This window comes from Oncorhynchus masou, chromosome 18, assembly GCF_036934945.1.
Source record: "Oncorhynchus masou masou isolate Uvic2021 chromosome 18, UVic_Omas_1.1, whole genome shotgun sequence".
Lineage (NCBI taxonomy): Eukaryota > Metazoa > Chordata > Actinopteri > Salmoniformes > Salmonidae > Oncorhynchus > Oncorhynchus masou.
This window is the reverse complement of record NC_088229.1, coordinates 3,074,290-3,099,599: the sequence shown is the minus strand read 5'-3', so window position 1 is coordinate 3,099,599 and position 25,310 is coordinate 3,074,290. Positions and strand designations below refer to the sequence as shown.

At 48.1% G+C, this 25,310-nt stretch overlaps 1 protein-coding gene across 2 annotated transcripts in view; it reads left to right on the top strand.

Annotated features, from left to right (window-relative positions):
* Positions 1-24,480, top strand: part of abcd1 (ATP-binding cassette, sub-family D (ALD), member 1) — a 29,996-nt gene extending 5,516 nt beyond the window's left edge. Inside the window, exons 5-12 of one of the 2 annotated variants that reach the window (XM_064921999.1) lie at positions 3,002-3,182; positions 5,228-5,370; positions 6,114-6,285; positions 8,116-8,210; positions 12,461-12,606; positions 17,029-17,259; positions 17,445-17,570; positions 23,869-24,480. In XM_064921999.1, coding sequence (XP_064778071.1) covers positions 3,002-3,182; positions 5,228-5,370; positions 6,114-6,285; positions 8,116-8,210; positions 12,461-12,606; positions 17,029-17,259; positions 17,445-17,570; positions 23,869-24,166 — 1,392 coding nt within the window. In that variant the 3' untranslated portion in view covers positions 24,167-24,480. Of the gene's footprint in view, positions 1-3,001; positions 3,183-5,227; positions 5,371-6,113; positions 6,286-8,115; positions 8,211-12,460; positions 12,726-17,028; positions 17,260-17,444; positions 17,571-23,868 lie in introns of those variants that run through there. The other variant, XM_064921998.1, reaches the window with a different exon arrangement.
* The last annotated feature ends 830 nt before the right edge of the window (positions 24,481-25,310 follow it).

The following is a 25,310-nucleotide window of genomic DNA, read 5'->3' as shown; positions in this document are numbered from 1 at the left end:
TTCACAATTTGACAAGCACTTGATAGAAGCTTGAAGATTGAAGCCTCAACTTTCACAGCAGCGTCCCCTTTGTGTGTCCATAATGCTCCCTAAAAACAATCCATGTTTTTTTTCTGCGGCCAGTGGCCGTTGTGCGCTTCTCCCCGAGTGCCGTGCGCTCCATCACGTGATCGCGTCTCTCGCACAGCCTACAATAAAAAACGACACAACAGGGACGCAACTGTGCGTGTCCTTATCCAAATCCGAGGTGCATATTGGGACAACTGTCCACATTTTACTTTTCGTCGGGCTGACAAGATGAGTAGGTCTAACGAACAGCAAAAGCACTAGCCTATGTCAGTCTACTATTCCCCCATAGTACGAAAGTTGATCTATTCTCTGTGAGAGATAAATATTCCGAACGTAGACTGGGACAGTTGTGGGATATGAGAGATCCCAAATTAATACAACCACTAGCATCAAACTTTTTACGTAATGTGGCTGACGCAATAGATCAGAATGTTTAGCTTAAAATGTTGATAAACTATGAAGCTATTTCTTCACATTAGAGGCACAGCCATGTGCACACTGCAGTAGGCTGTAAGCATGAATGTGCCATTAGCTGGAAAACACCATTTCCCAAAGTGAATATATGAATAACTTTTTTTTTTATTGTCTGGAAACTCACTTGTAGACTTGTTGCAATAGGTCTCTTAAAAGAGAGGCCGTACAAGGTTATTAAACAGAGGTACCTAGTTATTTTTACTTTTGTTGATATCTGGTAACGTGCAACCGAACCCTGGCCCTGATATGCAATGTCTCCAAACCCCCTCTGATTTTAAATCTACATCTTGTTTTGGTATTTTAAATTTTTAAATGTACGCAGCCTATTGTCTAAAATGGAGGATTTGAGCTACATCGACAGATGCTGCTGTCGTTGTGTCTCCTAAAACCTGGCTCAGTCTGTTCCGGATAAGGATATTTGTATAAATGGTTAGAATGTGTATCACTGACATGCGTTAAGGTGGGGGTGTGGCTATATTTGTAAAGACTAAATTCCTTGTAAGTGGCAAAGTGTGAAACTACGTATTTGTAAACAGTTGGAATTTCTGGCTTTGAATCTTGAGGTTTCAAAGGGTCTCTAACTGTGATTGGCTGTTATAGACCCCCCCCCCCCTGTATCTGTATCTGTTGTTGGCTGTTATAGACCCCCCCCCTGTATCTGTATCTGTTGTTGGCTGTTATAGGACCCCCCCCCCTCCCCTGCTCTCTCTGGAATGTTTGAGATTTGGGCCATTCACAGTTAGAGAAATTGACCCTGATTGATTTGATATTGACAAATGTTCCACAAATATTCTGCTGTTGGTGTTTTTTGTAATGATTTAAGTGACCATCTTGCTGTTAGAAACACTAATGTTCCTAAGACCAACCCACACTTTATTCATAAGACAAATTTGAAGAGTTTTAATGAGCAGGCCTTTTTGCTTACATTTTTTATTTCAATATTTATCTTGAATGGAGGAAGAGTTTATTTTATTTTATTCTTGACATGCTTTTTCCAAATAGTAAACATGCCCCATTCCACAGGTTCAGGGTTAAAGGGAGGGTTAATCCATGTTTTTCTTCTGAGCTGTCTTGTATTATTCACGACCGTAATCTAGCCTGGGCTAAAAGCAAGGAAATCATGTTCTGATGCTGATTGGCTGGTTTTTAGGCAGTTACGAAACCAGTGTTCTTTTCTTCTCAGGAAGGCCAAGGCTGAACATTTGTTAACACTGATAACCTGAATGACCCCTGTAAAGTTTTGGAAGGCGAAGTCTGAATGTTAATAAATTACTCTGCTGATCATGTCTGTACTGAACTGCTGAATTGAGTTGGTGCTTTCTATCTTGGCCAGGACGCTCTTGAAAAAAGCCTTTTCAAATGTCAATGCACCCTTTCTGGTTAAATAAATAAAAAATGCTTTTATTAGAAAGTTAATTTTCACCATTTTTAAAAAGCATCTTCTCCAAACTGGAAACTCACTCGCTGCGTACGACATGTACGCTATAGTTAGGCTCTACACCCCTTGTAAAGTGGATTAATGTGACGTTATTTGTGAACTTTAGTTGTGCTACAAACTTAATTTAAAACGTACAGGCCTATGGACTAGGCTACATGATGTGTGCGACTATGATTTAGGGGGGATAAAGGCATTGTTTCTTATGCTGGGCATCATTCACAAGTGATGATATATAGTTGACCAATGATAGGCTTAATATTGTAACCCATCAGACTATTCTTGATTTAAATCTTGTCTTTTACATGTACTAAATGATTTTGGATTTGACCATTATCATGTCACCTGTATCGAAACACAGGGTCAGCAGGAAGAAACACATGTAATCTTTGCACTTAAATAGCGACTGGAGGACTCTTTTCCCCTGGTTCATTTTCATGCCAGCCAGGTAGTCTATACTCCTGTTGTAAAGAGACGCAATGTGCTTCATATTAGGAAAGTTGAGAAATAAATATAGTAGACCTAGCCTAATAGAAAACTCATCCTCTTTTTATTAGAGGCCATCACTCTCTCTCCCTCAATTGCATAGCCTTAATGTTGCCCAACATGAGCTCATGGGATCTCGTGAAGCTTTTGATTAGATTTTAGAATGCATTTGCATTGATGTCAGTGGTACGCGGGACGATAGAGCCCTGAGTACCAGGCCGGTAGCAAGTTTGGTAGGCTCGTCAGCAGCATCAGAGCTTGGAGAAGCCTCATTCCCGTGACCTAAACATTCACGTGGAATTTGGCTGCCTTCATAACTCGTGACCTCCGGTGGGCTGTTGCGGTGACTGTGGCTGTATTACCGACACTAGTTGTGGGTTCAATTCCCCCAGGGATCTGATACCATGCTAAAGATTATGCACTCACTCATTGAGCTAAAAATCGCTTGGGATAGAAGTGTCTGCTAAATTACAATATTATGATTATTTAGGCCTTGTTTCTATAATATTACATGTGAATATGTCCTCCTGCCACTAGGTGGAGATGTCTCAGCTGCAGCGGTCCTACCGCTCCTTGTCGTCCCAGATCAACCTGATCCTGTTTAAGCGTCTGTGGTACGTGATGCTAGAGCAGTTCCTGATGAAATACCTGTGGAGTGCCTCGGGACTCGTCATGGTGGCTGTACCAATCATCACCGCCACAGGGTACTCCAGATATGGTAAGACCAGTCACGGGGGTTCTCCGGGTATGGGTAAGACCAGTCACGGGGGTTCTCCGGGTATGGGTAAGACCAGTCACGGGGGTTCTCCGGGTATGGGTAAGACCAGTCGCGGGGGTTCTCCGGGTATGGGTAAGACCAGTCGCGGGGGTTCTCCGGGTATGGGTAAGACCAGTCGCGGGGGTTCTCCGGGTATGGGTAAGACCAGTCGCGGGGGTTCTCCGGGTATGGGTAAGACCAGTCGCGGGGGTTCTCCGGGTATGGGTAAGACCAGTCGCGGGGGTTCTCCGGGTATGGGTAAGACCAGTCGCGGGGGTTCCACTAGTAGTTTAAAATTGTATTTTCATGACCCTGTTCTGGCTCCCCGACCAGCCAGAACAGGGTCCTTCAAAAACCGTCCCGCGGCTGAATCTAGTTGCTTACCTTACACCTCATAGTCTGTGATCCAGTGGAGGACTTTTCTACTCTTTAAATTGGAGGATGGGGTTAACTGTTTACTGTAATGGATAGAATGGAATTAAGGGAACTGTGTGAAACACGTGGTTTCCAATTGTTTGATACCTTTACAATCAGCCCGTCCTCTGGATTCTCCGCCGACCAGCCTCCCACTCCTACGTTCAGGGTTTGCAGCCCACTAGCCACATCAAAGATTCTCCCTCAGTTCATTACACGAGTCACCTCATCCATGTAGCACACAGAGTAACTAACGGGGGTTCAGAGCCCATATGAAGACTCTTCACAGACCAGTAACGGGGGTTTTCTATCATCATAGTGGGCTAGGAGCCCATCTGCTTGCAGCAGCTTCTGGTGAGCGTCAGTCCAACTCCAGGGAGCTGCCTTACCCAGTAGGTGATGCCAGGGCTCCAACACTGTGGCTTTATCAGGTAGGAAGCCGTTAAAGTTGAGACTCATCAAAAAAACACTGACGCTCAGACTTGTTCCGGGGAGAAGGTGTCTCCTTAATGGAGCCTTTACGTTATCCCGGGTCGGTCAGTCGCACGCCATCCTTGTCAACGTGGAGCCCCAGGAACTCAACACTGGGTGACCAACTTCTCGCTCTGCGGTCGCAGCCCTGCTTCCACGAAGCGCCTCAGCACGTTCCTCTGCTCTTCCGGCGTCCAGCTTGTAATCGCTGTCATCCATCCAGATACTACTGGACCCCTGTGATGCCAGCTAGCAAGGTTCATGTCGCTTTGAAATATGGACACTGCTGTGGACACTCCAAACTGGAGCCTTGTTGCCCTCAAAAGCCCCCTGTGTGTGTTGGTCAGGGCATCTCCTGCGTCTCCATCCAAAGCTAGCTGCTGATTGGCTCGTCTCGTGTCCAACACTCCTGCGTCGCCATCCAAAGCTAGCTGCTGGGTGGCTCGTCTCGTGTCCAACACTCCTGCGTCGCCATCCAAAGCTAGCTGCTGGGTGGCTCGTCTCGTGTCCAGCTATATGCCTCCTCTGTTTACAGTAATGATAGATTACAGTACTAAACCTACAGCAACCCCCCCCACATATGAAACGGGCTCCGACGACCTCCTGGACTTTGGATTACCAGTGATGATCCATCAGACTGAGGCTGGGGAAGGGTTTGACTGTCCCCGAAGGAGAAGAAGCATACTTTCAAATGAATGGGCTATGAAGTGTTTGTGAATGGGCTATGAAGTGTTTGTGAATGGGCTATGAAGTGTTTGTGAATGGGCTATGAAGTGTTTGTGAATGGGCTATGAAGTGTTTGTGAATGGGCTATGAAGTGTTTGTGAATGGGCTATGAAGTGTTTGTGAATGGGCTATGAAGTGTTTGTGAATGGGCTATGAAGTGTTTGTGAATGGGCTATGAAGTGTTTGTGAATGGGCTATGAAGTGTTTGTGAATGGGCTATGAAGTGTTTGTGAATGGGCTATGAAGTGTTTGTGAATGGGCTATGAAGTGTTTGTGAATGGGCTATGAAGTGTTTGTGAATGGGCTATGAAGTGTTTGTGAATGGGCTATGAAGTGTTTGTGAATGGGCTATGAAGTGTTTGTGAATGGGCTGTGTATCTTCTGTATGCTTTCAGACTCCGAGGATGTGAAGCAGTTGGCCATGAATTTGAAAGAGGAGGACCTAGTGAGTGAGAGGGCTCAAGCCTTCTCCACCGCTCGGAACCTCCTCAACTCCGCCGCAGACGCCGTCGAGAGAATCATGAGCTCTTATAAGGAGGTGAGGCTCTAGAAACGGCCCCTAGACCCTAACCCCTCACTGTCGAGAGGCTATTGAGCTCTTACAAGGTGAGGCTCTAGAAACGGCCCCTAGACCCTAACCCCTCACTGTCGAGAGGTTAATGCGCTCCTACAAGGTGAGGCTCTAGAAACGGCCCCTAGACCCTAACCCCTCACTGTCGAGAGGCTATTGAGCTCTTACAAGGTGAGGCTCTAGAAACGGCCCCTAGACCCGAACCCCTCACTGTCGAGAGGTTAATGCGCTCCTACAAGGTGAGGCTCTAGAAATGGCCCCTAGACCCTAACCCCTCACTGTCGAGAGGTTAATGAGCACCTACAAGGTAAGGCTATAGAAACGGCCCCTAGACCCTAACCCCTCACTGTCGAGAGGATCATGAGCACCATCAAGGAGTTGAGGCTCCCGACTTCTCATTGATTGATTGCGTTCCAAGTGTCACCCCTTTACAGTGCAGTATCTTTTGACTCGTTTAAAAAAAAAAAAAACTTTTTTTAAACTCGTTTTACTAGGTCAGTTGACTGAACACTTTCTGATTTACTGCCACAACCTGGGGATTAGTTACAGGGACTGATGTTTCATTTTGAACCATGATGATAAAGTAGACTAACAACTAGTGAGTCTTTGGGGAAACCACTGCTCTATGATGGATCTAAATGTATAATAAACCCTTTAATAATCTCTACCACCTGCCCTGTTTTTACTGGATGACCTTTGACCCGGTCCAGGTGACTGAGCTGGCTGGCTACACAGCCCGTGTGCACGAGATGTTCACTGTGTTCGAGGACGTGCGTGCGGGCGTGTTCCGTCGCTCTGCGGAGGGAGGAGATGAGCAGACGGGGGGAGGAACACAGCTGGTGCAGCACGGCATGAGGGTGGAGGGACCAATCATGATACGAGGTAAACTGACTGACAAGGAATTCAACCAATCACTAGGTTATTTTGTTAACCAATGGTATTCAAAGTGTAACTACAGTGGTATTTGTTTTTGTACGTTATTTTTGTTTTTTTAATTAAATTCAGATTACAGATTATTGTATGGGACAATATACAAATGTTTTTTGAGAAAGAATTTGAAAAATACAATTTTATTGAGGAACTATTTATTGGTTTCTAAACATTTTTGTAAGACACTAGTTAGGTTTCCATCCAATTGGTGACAGATTTTCATGTGAATGTTCTCGAATGTATATCCCCACTGATGGTGTTTCTACCAAATGGACTTCTTGCAGATTTTTCTTTTTAAATCGGTGAGAGATGATGTCGTGCAGACCGTGGAATTTTTTTCACTTAAGTGTTCATGTACCCGAATAGAAACGTAAAATTCCATTTGTTTCCCATCGCCTTTTCAACAAACCGTTAAATAGCAAATGTGCCGACTCAAGTCTTGGCACGTGCGCGCGAACCAACCGCTCGTAGAGCAGAGGAGGCTCGTCTACATGATGAGATCATTATGGATACTATTTCTATCGGTCGAGCATCGTGTCACCAGAATAAGAGCATCGGTATTTATTGTAAAGGAGCATCGAGATCACTGTGGACTTCCACCACCCTGTGAAATTAATCAAGTGATTTCATCTGTAGCCTAATGAACTGCATGGTTTCCTGAGTCATAGTGTGGGGACCAGACACCATATCGACTCAAAGTATGATGGTTATACGAAACAAAAATAGTTAAAGTTCATATAAGGAAATCAGTTAATTGAACACCATTAGCCTCATGCAGCGCGACACATCTCCTTCACATCGAGTTGATCAGGCTGGTGATTGTGGCCTGTGGAATGTTGTCCCACTCCTCTTCAATGGTTGTGTGACGTTTCTGGATATTGGAGGGAACTGGAGCACGCTGTCGACCCAGAGCATCCCGAACATGCTCATTGGGTGACATGTCTGGTGAGTATGGAGGCCATCGAAGAACTGGGACGTTTTCAGCTTCCAGGAATTGTGTTCATATCCTTGCGACATGGGGCCGTGCATTATCATGCTGAAACTTGATGATGATGACAGTAGATTAATTACACAATGGGCTTCAGGATCTCGTCACTTTACCAACACAAATATCCCACTATGTTGAACGAACAAATTATCGGCCGGATTTTATCAAATTGTATTGGAACTTCCGGGTTCCATCACAGCTGCCTTTCTTATGTAGACATTTCTCTCTGTATAACTTGATGGAAACATGTTATTTAAACTTTTACAGCGGGGGACACCTCCCCCCCGCTAGATCAAAAATCGGTAAATTTCAATTTTACATCCAGAAATGACATTCAATTCATGACATTTTCACTGATCAAAATGAAAAGATGCCAATACCTTTTTATTTGGTTATTACAAAAACACTTCACTGGACCTGTGGATCTTCTGTGACGTGTTCACCTGGCTTCACCTGTTTGTCTGTGTTCACCCGGCTTCACCTGTTTGTCTGTGTTCACCCGGCTTCACCTGTTTGTCTGTGTTCACCCGGCTTCACCTGTTTGTCTGTGTTCACCCGGCTTCACCTGTTTGTCTGTGTTCACCCGGCTTCACCTGTTTGTCTGTGTTCACCCGGCTTCACCTGTTTGTCTGTGTTCACCCGGCTTCACCTGTTTGTCTGTGTTCACCTGACTCTTTGGGGTCGGTCATCTAATGGTATTAGACCATCTAATGGTATTAGACCATCTAATGGTACTGTGCTTTTGGTGTGTGTGTGTATTCTGGGTCCTGAACTGTCCCGTTGTGCGTGTGCAGGTCAGGTGATAGACGTGGAGAAGGGCATCAGCTGTGAGAACCTTCCCATCATCACACCGACAGGAGACGTTGTCGTGTCCAGCCTCAACATCAAGGTGACACAGACACCCTCGACTCCATCAACACAACCTAACAAGCCAGATCTGCTCTGGGTTTTCTAAAGCTGACCAGCTTCAGTTAGCTTCACATTCCAGCTCAGGCTTCGTCCGTATTACGACGGTGGATATTGCTCGTCCCCCTGCGCGTCACACGTGACATGGTCGAACGCAGATCTCTGTGTGAGACGATGCTGAAACGTCAAGACATTGGCAAGTCAATGCCATCAGTTATCCTGCTGAATTTGCAAGATATGAAATATTATTTTAGAAGTGCTGCCTTTAAGTAATAAAATATCGGCGGCTCCGTCTCTGGTTGGCTCCCCGTCGGCGGCTCCGTCTCTGGTTGGCTCCCCGACGGCGGCTCCGTCTCTGGTTGGCTCCCCGACGGCGGCTTTGTCTCTGGTTGGCTACCCGTCGGCGGCTCCGTCTCTGGTTGGCTACCCGTCGGCGGCTCCGTCTCTGGTTGGCTACCCGTCGGCGGCTCCGTCTCTGGTTGGCTACCCGTCGGCGGCTCCGTCTCTGGTTGGCTACCCGTCGGCGGCCCCGCCTCTGGTTGGCTACCCGTCGGCGGCCCCGCCTCTGGTTGGCTCCCCGTCGGCGGCCCCGTCTCTGGTTGGCTCCCGTCGGCGGCCCCGTCTCTGGTTGGCTACCCGTCGGCGGCTCCGTCTCTGGTTGGCTACCCGTCGGCGGCTCCGTCTCTGGTTGGCTACCCGTCGGCGGCTCCGTCTCTGGTTGGCTACCCGTCGGCGGCTCCGTCTCTGGTTGGCTACCCGTCGGCGGCTCCGTCTCTGGTTGGCTACCCGTCGGCGGCCCCGTCTCTGGTTGGCTACCCGTCGGCGGCCCCGCCTCTGGTTGGCTACCCGTCGGCGGCCCCGCCTCTGGTTGGCTACCCGTCGGCGGCCCCGCCTCTGGTTGGCTACCCGTCGGCGGCCCCGCCTCTGGTTGGCTACCCGTCGGCGGCCCCGCCTCTGGTTGGCTACCCGTCGGCGGCCCCGCCTCTGGTTGGCTACCCGTCGGCGGCCCCGCCTCTGGTTGGCTACCCGTCGGCGGCCCCGCCTCTGGTTGGCTACCCGTCGGCGGCCCCGCCTCTGGTTGGCTACCCGTCGGCGGCCCCGCCTCTGGTTGGCTACCCGTCGGCGGCTCCGCCTCGATATGAAATGTCAGTCATACAAGTTTTATTAACTTTCAAAGGCATCCTGTCGTTACTAGATGTGTAATGTGATAGGCATTATAATAATATTATGATTATGAATATTATTTGATTAATAAAATATTTTAAAGAGCAACGGTCCCTAAACCTAATCCAGTCCTTTTAAAAACGTCCTATGTTGCATCCGAGTGTCACATTTTATTCTAGTGGCAAAATGGACTACGGAGTGTATCTGGCATAATTCTGGTCAGTCGTTGTCTAAAACGAAGTTTGGAACCGAAGTCTGTCAAAACGACGACTAAATCAAGGTTGGGTTTCGATTTTTGGCACTGCCCACTACAACGGCATTACCAACTGCGTTGATTGTGTCGATCCACTAGTATGGCTGAAGGCGGGAGAGGGCGGCCTGTGGCGGGAGAGGGCGGCCTGTGGCGGGAGAGGGCGGCCTGTGGCGGGAGAGGGCGGCCTGTGGCGGGAGAGGGCGGCCTGTGGCGGGAGAGGGCGGCCTGTGGCGGGAGAGTAGGGAGCAGGCAGGGTAAACGGAACACTAATGAGAAGGAGCATTTAGCAGTGGGGGCTAAACAGACCGATAAACAAACACAGCCCAACTCTTCACATCATAAAATATATGCTGTTCAAGCAGATACTCTCTTTTTGAATCCAAAGCATTTAACAGTACATTTACAGTATATGACCCCTGTGGGAATTGAACCAACGACCTTGACGTTGCTTGTGCCACGCTCTTACCATAGGAGCCACTAAGGGCCAACTTCCCGGAATCAAATGAAGCATATACTTTTTAAAATGTGCTTTCTCAAGGTGCTTTCTAGTCCAGCTAGCAGCATCCTTAATCTGTGGTTGGGAAACGGGACATTTTTCAAGATCCCTGGTCCAACCAAGACGGCAACAGGGGGAACAATATCAGCCATAACAACTCTGTATAAAGGCCATTATAGACCTACAGTACCAGTCAAAGATTTGGACATGCCGACTCAAGGATTTTTCTTTCTTTTTTACTAGAGAATGCAAAGCTGTCATCAAGGCAAAACGGAGGCTACTAAAATCTCAAATATAAAAATATACCAGCATTAACTTCTTTGCTTACTACATGATTCCATATGTGTTATTTCATAGTTTGGATGTCTATTATTCTACAATGTAGATAATTGTACAAATTTAAATACCCTTGAATGAGTAGGTGTGTCCAACTTTTGACTGGCATTAAACCGAACTTTTAAACTCCCAGGGAAACGAAGCATAGATGTGTTATCGTGAAGAGTAGATTTGTAATCCAGACGTGTCCTGTTCTAGTTAGGGCTGCTACCCCAGTTCTGTGTCCTTGCCTGGCTTCTTGTGTGACACTGATAACAGCAGCTGCATACAAACATGTAGGTTCACTACCAAATGCCATCCTATTCCCTATACAGTGCACTGCTTTTAACCAGTGCCCATAGGACTCTGGTTTAAATGTTGTACACTATGAAGGCAATAAAGGGCCCCTACTAGTCCAATGCTCTAACCACTAGGCTACCTACCGCCTCTACACTCTAACCACTAGGCTACCTGCCGCCTCTACACTCTAACCACTAGGCTACCTACCGCCTCTACACTCTAACCACTAGGCTACCTACCGCCTCTACACTCTAACCACTAGGCTACCTACCGCCTCTACACTCTAACCACTAGGCTACCTACCGCCCCTTGGGATCATTGTGTCACATATTTCAGTTGTTGAGCAATGTAAATCTTTGATCCTTTAAAAAAAAATAACTGCATTTTTTTTTAAAGCAGGTTGAGTCCCAAAGAGCACCCAATCCTCTCTAGTGCACTACTATAGCACCCAATCCTCTCTAGTGCACTACTATAGCACCCAGTCCTCTCTAGTGCACTACTATAGCACCCAGTCCTCTCTAGTGCACTACTATAGCACCCAGTCCTCTCTAGTGCACTACTATAGCACCCAATCCTCTCTAGTGCACTACTATAGCACCCAATCCTCTCTAATGCACTACTGTAGCACCCAGTCCTCTCTAGTGCACTACTGTAGCACCCTGTCCTCTCTAGTGCACTACTGTAGCGCCCTCCTCTGGCGCACTACTGTAGCGCCCTCCTCTGGCGCACTACTGTAGCGCCCTCCTCTGGCGCACTACTGTAGCGCCCTCCTCTGGCGCACTACTGTAGCGCCCTCCTCTGGCGCACTACTGTAGCGCCCTCCTCTGGCGCACTACTGTAGCGCCCTCCTCTGGCGCACTACTGTAGCGCCCTCCTCTGGCGCACTACTGTAGCGCCCTCCTCTGGCGCACTACTGTAGTTCAAATCAAGGGTTATTTGCTGACTTGTGCGGGGCGCAGAGGCTGTAAAAGTAGCGAGAACGGAGGGCAGCGACCTCTCTCTCTCTCTCTGTCTCTCCAATGCATCAGAACTATGGCATTTAGGAAATTAGCATTTTTCTGTATGGTCTGTGTGAGAGAGCGAGTGGGGATCATTGTGTGCCCCAACACAGTAAGCTCCCTGTTTAAAGGATCGTTTCATCAGTGGCTAGTTCCACACTGATCTCCTCACACACACACACCAGTACCATAGCATGATCCTCTTTGTGTAACAATGTGCTGATTGTTTTAGCTAGCTACATTCCTGCTACATACAGAGTGTATAAGGTAGTAGGCTACTGTGTGGGGAACCCTGGCGACTGTCTGGGGAACCCTGGCTACTGTGTGGGGAACCCTGGCGACTGTGTGGGGAACCCTGGCGACTGTGTGGGGAACCCTGGCGACTGTGTGGGGAACCCTGGCGACTGTGTGGGGAACCCTGGCTACTGTGTGGGGAACCCTGGCGACTGTGTGGGGAACCCTGGCGACTGTGTGGGGAACCCTGGCTACTGTGTGGGGAACACTGGCTACTGTGTGGGGAACCCTGGCGACTGTGTGGGGAACCCTGGCGACTGTGTGGGGAACCCTGGCGACTGTGTGGGGAACCCTGGCGACTGTGTGGGGAACCCTGGCGACTGTGTGGGGAACCCTGGCTCTGATCATTGGATTCTCCCATAACTCTCCATTCCCAGCCTCTCACGTTGTCCTGAATCGTTCTCTCTCCCCAGGTGGAGGAAGGAATGCATCTGTTGATAACAGGACCTAACGGCTGTGGGAAGAGTTCTCTGTTCAGGATCCTCAGTGGGCTGTGGCCAGTCTATGGAGGGGTGCTTTACAAACCACCTCCCCAAAACATGTTCTACATACCTCAGAGGTTAGTGTTCTCTCTCTCTCTCTCACACACACACACACACACCTCAGTGGTCTGTGGCCAGTCTATGGAGGGGTGCTTTACAAACCACCTCCCCAAAACATGTTCTACATACCTCAGAGGTTAGTGTTCTCTCTCTCAGTCACACACACACACACACCTCAGTGGTCTATGGCGCTAAAGTCTAAGGCAATTGCTTGGGGTGCTAACACAAGTCTTCAGGTCTGGTGGGGGCCCACTTTTTAGTTTATTTTCCTGTATGTATATAATTTTTGCGTGGCATTCTACGGTATGTTTTATCATTTGAAATTATTCATGTAAACTCAGCAAAAAAAGAAACGTCCTCTCACTGTCAACTGCGTTTATTTTCAGCAAACTGAACATGTTTAAATATTTGTATGAACATAAGATTCAACAACTGAGACATAAACTGAACAAGATCCACAGACATGTGACTAACAGAAATGGAATAATGTGTCCCTGAACAAAAGGGGGGGGAGGGGTCAAAATCAAAAGTAACAGTCAGTATCTGGTGTGGCCACCAGCTGCATTAAGTACTGCAGTGCATCTACTCCTCATGGACTGCACCAGATTTGCCAGTTCTTGCTGTGAGATGTTACCCCACTCTTCCACCAAGACACCTGCAAGTACCCAGACATTTCTGGGGGGAATGGCCTTAGCCCTCACCCTCCGATCCAACAGGTCCCAGACGTGCTCAATGGGATCGAGATCCGGGATCTTCACTGGCCATGGCAGAACACTGACTTGCAGGAAATCACACACAGAACGATTCTTGTCTGGTCCAGCGACGGTGGGTTTGTGCCCGTAGGTGACGTTGTTGCCGGTGATGTCTGGTGAGGACCTGCCTTACAACAGGCCTACAAGCCCTCAGTCCAGCCTCTCTCAGCCTGTTGCGGACAGTCTGAGCACTGATGGAGGGATTGTGCGTTCCTGGTGTAACTCGGACAGTTGTTGTTGCCATCCTGTACCTGTCCTGCAGGTGTGATGCTCGAATGTACCGATCCTGTGCAGGTGTTGTTACACGTGGTCTGCCACTGCGAGGACGATCAGCTGTCCGTCCTGTCGCGCTGTCTTAGGCATCTCACAGCACGGACATTGCAATTTATTGCCCTGGTGTTGCTGGAATTCAATTCCTCTGTTTTAATAACCAATTACAATGAATCACTCTGTCAATTCATAAGGGGTTATAAGACCCTTATTGGTATAAAATGGACAGAGACCAGCCTTTGCAATCAACCAGCTGTGTTTATTCTCGAAAGTACCGCTCCGTACACACTTTTACCACAGGTTATAAACTGAAAATGACGTCAGCCGTTTTCTAAATGTTCGGTCTCTTCTTGACACTGGTAGAAAAGGCTCTGTAGCTCTCAAGCCTTCCCTCCTCGTCTAGAGCCAAGGTCAGCCTGTGTAGATAAGCATTCTAGACAGTCTGGCGATATAGTTCATTCATTTCTACCAAGGAACACAGTCGTTGTTCTAATTCTTGATTATATTTACACACATTATATTCAGTACTAGGATTAAGAAAGAAAATTCATACATCTATACAGAAACATAATAGTATTCTGATTAGTACATATACAGTAACATAGTAGTATTCTGATTAGTACATATACAGTAACATAATAGTATTCTGATTAGTACATATACAGTAACATGTAGTATTCTGATTAGTACATATACAGTAACATGTAGTATTCTGATTAGTACATATACAGTAACATAGTAGTATTCTGATTAGTACATATACAGTAACATAGTAGTATTCTGATTAGTACATATACAGTAACATAGTAGTATTCTGATTAGTACATATACAGTAACATAGTAGTATTCTGATTAGTACATATACAGTAACATAGTAGTATTCTGATTAGTACATATACAGTAACATGTAGTATTCTGATTGGTCAGTCCTGATTGAAATGTATACATAATTAGTCATTATTGATAAAAAATCCCTTAACACCAGGCCACATCTGCAGTCCTCATGCCATCTTGCAGCATGCCTAAGGCACGTTCACGCAGATGAGCAGGGACCCTGGGCATCTTTCTGTCTGTGTTTTTCAGAGTCAGCAGAAAGGCCTCTTTCGTGTCCTAAGTTTTCAGAACTGTGACCTTATTGTCTACCGTCTGTATGCTGTTAGTGTCTTAACGACCGTTCCACAGGTTCATGAATTGTTAATGGTTCATTGAACAAGCATGGGAAACAATGTTCAAACCCTTTACAATGAAGATCTGTGAAGTTATTTGGATTTTTATGAATTATCTTTGAAGACAGGGTCCTGAAAAAAGGACTTTTCTTTTTTTGCTGAGTTTCCTTGTAACACCCCAAAAAGGTAACATTTTTTTAAAGAACTTGACCAAGTAAATAGACCAGAAATGCTACCACCTCTCTGTAGGCCGTTTTCGTCGTCGTTGGCTACCACCTCTCTGTAGGCCGTTTTCGTCGTCGTTGGCTACCACCTCTCTAGGCCGTTTCGTCGTCGTTGGCTACCACCTCTCTGTAGGCCGTTTCGTCGTCGTTGGCTACCACCTCTCTAGGCCGTTTTCGTCGTCGTTGGCTACCACCTCTCTAGGCCGTTTTCGTCGTCGTTGGCTACCACCTCTCTAGGCCGTTTTCGTCGTCGTTGGCTACCACCTCTCTAGGCCGTTTTCGTCGTCGTTGGCTACCACCTCTCTAGGCCGTTTTCGTCGTCGTTGGCTACCACCTCTCTAGGCCGTTTTCGTCGTCGTTGGCTACCACCTCTCTGTAAGCCGTTTCGTCGGCTAGTTTGATGACTAAGTTGGAACTGTGTGATGAAACGCAGCCGCGTGCATACAGAGAGGAGACTGCGGCCCTTGTGGGGGGGGGGGGGGGGCCCTGTGTTGAGGTAATATTGCCCATCTGGGGCGGCAGGGTAGCCTAGTGGTTAGAGCATTGGACTAGTAACCGGAAGGTTGCAAGTTCAAACCCCCGAGCTGACAAGGTTCAAATCTGTCGTTCTGCCCCTGAACAGGCAGTTAACCCACTGTTCGTAGACCGCCATTGAAAATAAGAATTTGTTCTTAACTGACTTGCCTAGTTAAATAAAAGGTAAAATAAATCTTTACCAGTTGGGGGGTGGCCCGTCGAAGTCCAGGACCCAGTTGCTTAGGGAGGAGTTCAGTCCCAGGGTTCTGGTGAGCATTGTAGTGTTGAAGGCTGAGTTGTAGTCGCTGAACAGCATTTCTTTTTGTCCTGGTGGGTGAGGGCAGTGCAATGGTGATTGCATCATTTGTGGATTGGTCAGGGCGGTAGGAGAAGTGGAGAGGGTGGAGGTGATGTGGTCTTCTGACTCGCCTCTCAAACCACTTCATGATGATTTGAAGTGAGGGCTACGGGTCGGTAAGGTTGATGGTGGACATCTTGGAGCAGGTGGGGAACTCAGTTCCCCTGAGGAGATGGCTCGGGTAGCACAGTTCCCCTGAGGAGATGGCTCGGGTGGCACAGTTCCCCCGAGGAGATGGCTCGGGTGGCACAGTTCCCCCGAGGAGATGGCTCGGGTGGCACAGTTCCCCCGAGGAGATGGCTCGGGTGGCACCGTTCCCCCGAGGAGATGGCTCGGGTGGCACCGTTCCCCTGAGGAGATGGCTCGGGTGGCACCGTTCCCCGAGGAGATGGCTCGGGTGGCACCGTTCCCCGAGGAGATGGCTCGGGTGGCACCGTTCCCCGAGGAGATGGCTCGGGTGGCACCGTTCCCCGAGGAGATGGCTCGGGTGGCACCGTTCCCCCGAGGAGATGGCTCGGGTGGCACCGTTCCCCCGAGGAGATGGCTCGGGTGGCACCGTTCCCCCGAGGAGATGGCTCGGGTGGCACCGTTCCCCCGAGGAGATGGCTCGGGTGGCACCGTTGCCCCGAGGAGATGGCTCGGGTGGCACCGTTCCCCCGAGGAGATGGCTCGGGTGGCACCGTTCCCCCGAGGAGATGGCTCGGTTTCACTCATTATTTGAAGTATTTTTTTAGAGCAGTTTCTTTCACGAAGCTTGTCATAAAATGGCACTTCCTCTACAAGGCTTGCTCAAGGACTGCAACGACTGAACGTGACCGAAAGGATTTTGTACGCTTCTGATTGGCTGATAATCTAGTTGGGTCGTTTCTCTCACACAAGAATCCTTTTAGTTGACTTGGCTTACACTAGCAACAAGATATGCCAAATGTCTAAAAACCACAGACAAGGCTCATAGCCAGGAATCAGGCGGTTTGAAATGTTTCTTGAAATATTTGATTGCATGTGCTTCTTGGTTGTTCAGATTTCAGGGAAAAGAACAGATTAAAAATCATATTCCAAGAAAATCTGATTTAATTAAACAAGGCTTTACAGATCTGTCTGTGTGATTTTTCTATAGTTGATCTTAATGTTTTGTTTCGTGTTTGTCCATCAGGCCGTACATGTCAGTGGGAACCCTGCGAGACCAGTTGATCTACCCAGACACCGAGACCGAGATGGAGGAGAGAGGATTCACGGACCAGCAGCTAGAGGGGATCCTCGGAACCGTCAACCTGGTCTACATACTGGAGAGGGAAGGCGGGTGGAGTGCAGAAAGCGACTGGAAGGATGTGTTGTCAGGAGGAGAGAAACAGAGGATTGGGATGGCACGGATGTTCTACCACAGGTACGTCACGACGACATGTATAATAAACTGTATTCCTCACCAGGATGGAAACTAAAAACCTATTATAATGAGCTGTTGTGTCAACGCGATTAAAAAAACAAAACAAATCTATACCTTATCAGCGTTAGAGGACTGGAAATGGTATCTTTGGATGTCCTACTAATGCAGTGCGTTTTCTTGCCCAGGCCTAAGTATGCCCTGCTAGACGAGTGCACCAGTGCTGTCAGCATCGACGTGGAGGGGAAGATCTTCCAGGCAGCAAAGGATGCTGGGATAGCACTGTTGTCGATAACCCATCGACCCTCCCTCTGGTCAGCATGCTTATCAATCAACCAATCCACGTTTATTTATATAGCCCTTTTTTTTACAAATTCAGTATTTCTTCATCTAACAATTAATTCCTGAAGGAAACTTGTTTTGTATGGGGAACATAAATATGAAATTAGATTTGTTTTCTGATCTAAGCTATGTGTTCTAGAAGGTGAGACTGAGTTTACACAGGCAGCCCAATTCTGATCTCGTTTTCACTAATTTGTCTTCAGACCAATCAGATCAGCTCTGGAAAAATTTATGGGGGTTGGAACCAAAATTTCCTTATCGTTTTTATCGAACTGTTTTTTTTTGGGGGGGGGGGGGGGGTTTGAACTGGTTTGAAACAAAAAGTACTAGTTTATCTTTCCTTTCTGTTCCTTTGTATGCCTCTGATATATACACTGAACACATAAATACTACACGCAACAATTTGTTACAGTTCATAAGGAAATCAGTCAATTGAAATAAGTAAATTAGGCCCTAATCTTTGGATTTCACATGACTGGGAATACAGATATGCATCTGCTGGTCACAGATACCTCAAAGGTATGGATGTGGATCAGAAAACCAGTCAGTATCTGGTGTTGCCACCATTAGCCTCATGCAGCGCGACACATCTCCTTCACATAGAGTTGATCAGGCTGTTGATTGTGGTCTGTGGAATGTTGTCCCACTCCTCTTCAACGGCTGTGTGAAGTTGCTGGATATTGGGCGGGAAGTGGAACACACTGTCGTACATGTTGATCCAGAGCATCCCAAACATGCTCATTGGGTGACATGTCTGGTGAGTATGCAGGCCATGGGAGAACTGGGACATTTTCAGCTTCCAGGAATTGTGTACAGATCCTTGTGACATGGGGTCAAGCATTACCATGAAACATGTGGTGATGGATGAAGGACCTCGGATATTGTTAGTGTTTCTGTGCATTAACATGCTGAAACTTGGTGATGACAGTAGATTAATTACACAACAATGGGCCTCAGGATCTCGTCACTGTATCTCTGTGCATTCAATCTGCCATTGATCAAATGCAATTGTGTTGATTTGTCCATAGCTTTATACCTGCCCATACCGTAACCCCACCGCTACCATGGGCACTCTGTTCACAACGTGTGACATCAGTAAACCGCTCGCCCCCACACATCATACACGCTGTCTGCCTTCTGCCCGGTACAGTTGAAACCGGGATTCACCCGTGAAGAGCTCACTTCTCCAGCGTGTGCCAGTGGTTATCGAAGGTGAACATTTTCCCACCGAAGTCAGTTACGACGCCGAACTGCAGTCAAGACCCTGGTGAGGACGTATATGCCATAACCCCACCATGGGGAACTCTGTTGACAGCATTTACATCAACAAACCGCTCGCACTCACGACGCCATCTTCCTGGAACAGTTGAAACCGGGATTCATCTGACTTCGACAGCGCGTTCCAGTTCCCGCCAATATCCAGCAACTTCACACAGCCAGTGGCCATCGAAGGTGAGCATTTGCCCTGTTGAGGACGTACGAGCACGCAGATGAGCTTCCCTGAGACGGTTTCTGACAGTTTGTGCAGAAATTCTACGGGTTTTGCAAACCCCCAGTTGCCTCCTCCAGCTGGGAGGCAGACGTTGGAATACGTTTGAGTGACAGTGTGAGGGTTTTATCGCGATTATTTATTTTTTTAAATAATTTTTGTGGGACTGTTAAAAAAAAAATCATAACCGGTTCTCGTGTTTTTAATTGTTTTATTTTAAATAATGGTTCTGTTCCGGAACAATAAGTTTCGGTTTGGATTCTGTTCCTCAAATGTTTCGGTTCTGTTCCCTGAACCAATTCCAACCCTTGGTCTAAAACCATTAGTGGGGGGGGGGGGGAAGACAAAGTGTGTATATAGATATACAGTGCCTTGCGAAAGTATTCGGCCCCCTTGAATTTTGCGACCTTTTGCCACATTTCAGGCTTCAAACATAAAGATATAATTTTGCACGCCCAATTTTTCAGTTTTTGATTTGTTAAAAAAGTTTGAAATATCCAATAAATGTCGTTGCACTTCATGATTGTGTCCCACTTGTTGATTCTTCACAAAAAAAATACAGTTTTATATCTTTATGTTTGAAGCCTGAAATGTGGCAAAAGGTCGCAAAGTTCAAGGGGGCCGAATACTTTCGCAAGGCACTGTAGTTATCACACACACACACACACACACACACACACACACACACACACACACACACACACACACACACACACACGGAAGCAAATGGAAGCCAATGAAACGGGACCTTTTTTGTAACTTGTGAATACACCCCAGAATTGGGTTTCCTGCGTAAATGCAGCCTGCGTAGTTATATGCAACCTCCAGTAGGGGGCAGTGGTGATCTGAGTTCAGCCTCTGTCACTGTGTCTTAGAGTAGAGACCAGGCAGGGACAACCCATACCCCTAGTCACTTCATATGGAGTAGAGACCAGGTAGGAACAACCCATACCCCTAGTCACTTCATATGGAGTAGAGACCAGGTAGGAACAACCCATACCCCTAGTCACTTCATATGGAGTAGAGACCAGGTAGGAACAACCCATACCCCTAGTCACTTCATATGGAGTAGAGACCAGGCAGGAACGACCCATACCCCTAGTCACTTCATATGGAGTAGAGACCAGGTAGGAACAACCCATACCCCTAGTCACTTCATATGGAGTAGAGGCCAGGTAGGAACAACCCATACCCCTAGTCACTTCATATGGAGTAGAGACCAGGCAGGAACAACCCATACCCCTAGTCACTTCATATGGAGTAGAGACCAGGTAGGAACAACCCATACCCCTAGTCACTTCATATGGAGTAGAGACCAGGTAGGAACAACCCATACCCCTAGTCACTTCATATGGAGTAGAGGCCAGGTAGGAACAACCCATACCCCTAGTCACTTCATATGGAGTAGAGACCAGGTAGGAACAACCCATACCCCTAGTCACTTCATATGGAGTAGAGGCCAGGTAGGAACAACCCATACCCCTAGTCACTTCATATGGAGTAGAGGCCAGGTAGGAACAACCCATACCCCTAGTCACTTCATATGGAGTAGAGACCAGGTAGGAACAACCCATACCCCTAGTCACTTCATATGGAGTAGAGACCAGGCCAGGTAGGAACAACCCATACCCCTAGTCACTTCATATGGAGTAGAGACCAGGCCAGGCAGGAACAACCCATACCACTAGTCACTTCATATGGAGTAGAGACCAGGTAGGAACAACCCATACCCCTAGTCACTTCATATGGAGTAGAGACCAGGTAGGAACAACCCATACCCCTAGTCACTTCATATGGAGTAGAGGCCAGGTAGGAACAACCCATACCCCTAGTCACTTCATATGGAGTAGAGGCCAGGTAGGAACAACCCATACCCCTAGTCACTTCATATGGAGTAGAGACCAGGTAGGAACAACCCATACCCCTAGTCACTTCATATGGAGTAGAGACCAGGCCAGGTAGGAACAACCCATACCCCTAGTCACTTCATATGGAGTAGAGACCAGGCCAGGCAGGAACAACCCATACCCCTAGTCACTTCATATGGAGTAGAGACCAGGCCAGGCAGGAACAACCCATACCACTAGTCACTTCATATGGAGTAGAGACCAGGTAGGAACAACCCATACCCCTAGTCACTTCATATGGAGTAGAGACCAGGTAGGAACAACCCATACCCCTAGTCACTTCATATGGAGTAGAGACCAGGTAGGAACAACCCATACCCCTAGTCACTTCATATGGAGTAGAGACCAGGCAGGAACAACCCATACCCCTAGTCACTTCATATGGAGTAGAGACCAGGTAGGAACAACCCATACCCCTAGTCACTTCATATGGAGTAGAGGCCAGGTAGGAACAACCCATACCCCTAGTCACTTCATATGGAGTAGAGGCCAGGTAGGAACAACCCATACCCCTAGTCACTTCATATGGAGTAGAGGCCAGGTAGGAACAACCCATACCCCTAGTCACTTCATATGGAGTAGAGGCCAGGTAGGAACAACCCATACCCCTAGTCACTTCATATGGAGTAGAGACCAGGTAGGAACAACCCACACCCCTAGTCACTTCATATGGAGTAGAGACCAGGTAGGAACAACCCATACCCCTAGTCACTTCATATGGAGTAGAGACCAGGTAGGAACAACCCATACCCCTAGTCACTTCATATGGAGTAGAGACCAGGTAGGAACAACCCATACCCCTAGTCACTTCATATGGAGTAGAGGCCAGGTAGGAACAACCCATACCCCTAGTCACTTCATATGGAGTAGAGGCCAGGTAGGAACAACCCATACCCCTAGTCACTTCATATGGAGTAGAGACCAGGCCAGGTAGGAACAACCCATACCCCTAGTCACTTCATATGGAGTAGAGACCAGACCAGGTAGGAACAACCCATACCCCTAGTCACTTCATATGGAGTAGAGACCAGGCCAGGTAGGAACAACCCATACCCCTAGTCACTTCATATGGAGTAGAGACCAGGCCAGGCAGGAACAACCCATACCCCTAGTCACTTCATATGGAGTAGAGACCAGGTAGGAACAACCCATACCCCTAGTCACTTCATATGGAGTAGAGACCAGGTAGGAACAACCCATACCCCTAGTCACTTCATATGGAGTAGAGACCAGGTAGGAACAACCCATACCCCTAGTCACTTCATATGGAGTAGAGACCAGGTAGGAACAACCCATACCCCTAGTCCCTTCATATGGAGTAGAGACCAGGCAGGAACAACCCATACCCCTAGTCACTTCATATGGAGTAGAGACCAGGCAGGAACAACCCATACCCCTAGTCACTTCATATGGAGTAGAGGCCAGGTAGGAACAACCCATACCCCTAGTCACTTCATATGGAGTAGAGGCCAGGTAGGAACAACCCATACCCCTAGTCACTTCATATGGAGTAGAGACCAGGCCAGGTAGGAACAACCCATACCCCTAGTCACTTCATATGGAGTAGAGACCAGGTAGGAACAACCCATACCCCTAGTCACTTCATATGGAGTAGAGACCAGGCCAGGTAGGAACAACCCATACCCCTAGTCACTTCATATGGAGTAGAGACCAGGTAGGAACAACCCATACCCCTAGTCACTTCATATGGAGTAGAGACCAGGTAGGAACAACCCATACCCCTAGTCACTTCATATGGAGTAGAGACCAGGTAGGAACAACCCATACCCCTAGTCACTTCATATGGAGTAGAGACCAGGCAGGAACAACCCATACCCCTAGTCACTTCATATGGAGTAGAGACCAGGTAGGAACAACCCATACCCCTAGTCCCTTCATATGGAGTAGAGACCAGGCAGGAACAACCCATACCCCTAGTCACTTCATATGGAGTAGAGACCAGGTAGGAACAACCCATACCCCTAGTCACTTCATATGGAGTAGAGGCCAGGTAGGAACAACCCATACCCCTAGTCACTTCATATGGAGTAGAGACCAGGCCAGGTAGGAACAACCCATACCCCTAGTCCCTTCATATGGAGTAGAGACCAGGCCAGGTAGGAACAACCCATACCCCTAGTCCCTTCATATGGAGTAGAGACCAGGTAGGAACAACCCATACCCCTAGTCACTTCATATGGAGTAGAGACCAGGTAGGAACAACCCATACCCCTAGTCACTTCATATGGAGTAGAGGCCAGACCAGGCAGGAACAACCCACACCGCTCCTATACCAGTAATGAATCGGTTCCCCACACCGCTCCTATACCAGTAATGAATCGGTTCCCCACACCGCTCCTATACCAGTAATGAATCGGTTCCCCACACAGCTCCTATACCAGTAACGAATCGGTTCCCCACACCGCTCCTATACCCGTAATGAATCGGTTCCCCACACAGCTCCTATACCAGTAATGAATCGGTTCCCCACACCGCTCCTATACCAGTAATGAATTGGTTCCCCACACCGCTCCTATACCCGTAATGAATCGGTTCCCCACACCGCTCCTATACCCGTAATGAATTGGTTCCCCACACAGCTCCTATACCAGTAATGAATCGGGTCCCCACACCGCTCCTATACCAGTAATGAATCGGTTCCCCACACCGCTCCTATACCCGTAATGAATTGGTTCCCCACACAGCTCCTATACCAGTAATGAATCGGGTCCCCACACCGCTCCTATACCAGTAATGAATCGGTTCCCCACACAGCTCCTATACCATCTCTGATCTCTCTGGATAACGGTGATCCATTTGATTTGAATACAATGTTAGTCTCAAACATGCACCTTTCCTTCCTTCCCATTACAGGAAGTACCACACCCACCTGCTTCAGTTCGACGGAGAGGGTGGCTGGCGCTTCGAGAGGCTGGACGCCTCCACACGTGTCTCTCTCCAGGATGAGAAACAGAAGCTGGAGTCCCAGCTCTCTGGGATACCCAAGATGCAACAGCGCCTGTCGGATCTCTGCCGCATGCTGGGGGAGGACGCCACCCTGTCAGGAACCGGAAGAGAGGAAGCGGGGGAGGAGGAGAAGGAAGCAGGGGAGGAGGAGAAGCAGGAGAAGGAAGCAGGGGAGGAGGAGAAACTGGAGGAGAAGGAAGAGTGACGAACAAGGACAATCGAAGGATGATCACCGGATGGGAATGAAAGAACTTTTGGCCCTGTCCAGAAACAACCCCCTGGGGCATTTGTTCCCTTAGGAGTACAGCTCCACCTTGCCTATTGTTCCTAATAGGTCCAGTCCTTTCAGATCCTCTGGGGTGCTCAGGACATAGTGTCTAGGTCCTAGAGGCTGGATCTTCTAGTGTATAATGAGGTTCTGGACTTCCAACCACTCAGATGTGGCTGTTAGTCAACTGCTGCTCAGTTTTCTTTTCCACTATCAGCAGTATGGGAGGGGGAGGAGTTTCTAGGGGAGAGGGAGGGTGGAAGTGTAGTAGGGGGTGGGGGGAGTAGTGGGAGGAGTTTCTATGGGAGGGGAAGGAGTTTCTAGGGGAGAGGGAGGGTGGAAGTGTAGTGGGGGGGGTTTATCGGGAGAGGGAGGGTGGAAGTGTAGTGGGGGGGTTCTCGGGGAGAGGGAGGGTGGAAGTGTAGTGGGAGGAGGAAGTAGTTTCTAGGGGAGAGGGAGGGTGGAAGTGTAGTGGGAGAAGGAAGTATATTCTAGGGGAGAGGGAGGGAGGGTGGAAGTGTAGTGGGAGGAGGATGTAGATTCTGGGGGAGAGGGAGGGTGGAAGTGTAGTGGGAGGAGGAAGTAGTTTATAGGGGAGAGGGAGGGTGGAAGTGTAGTGGGAGGAGGAAGTAGTTTATAGGGGAGAGGGAGGGTGGAAGTGTAGTGGGAGGAGGAAGTAGATTCTGGGGGAGAGGGAGGGTGGAAGTGTAGTGGGAGGAGGAAGTAGTTTATAGGGGAGAGGGAGGGTGGAAGTGTAGTGGGAGGAGGAAGTAGAAAACTGCAAGTGCCAACTCTGCCGCCGCCCTCTCCGTCTCAACAGAATGTATTGTAATCTCTGGTGCACACACTTGTAGGATACATGCCAAATATCACCCTATCCCCTATGTAGTGCACTACTATAGACCAGGGCCCTATTCCCTATGTAGTGCACTACTATAGACCAGGGCCCTATAGTAGTGCACTACTATAGACCAGGGCCCTATGTAGTGCACTACTATAGACCAGGGCCCTATGTAGTGCACTACTATAGACCAGGGCCCTATCCCTTATGTAGTGCACTACTTTAGACCAGGGCCCTATC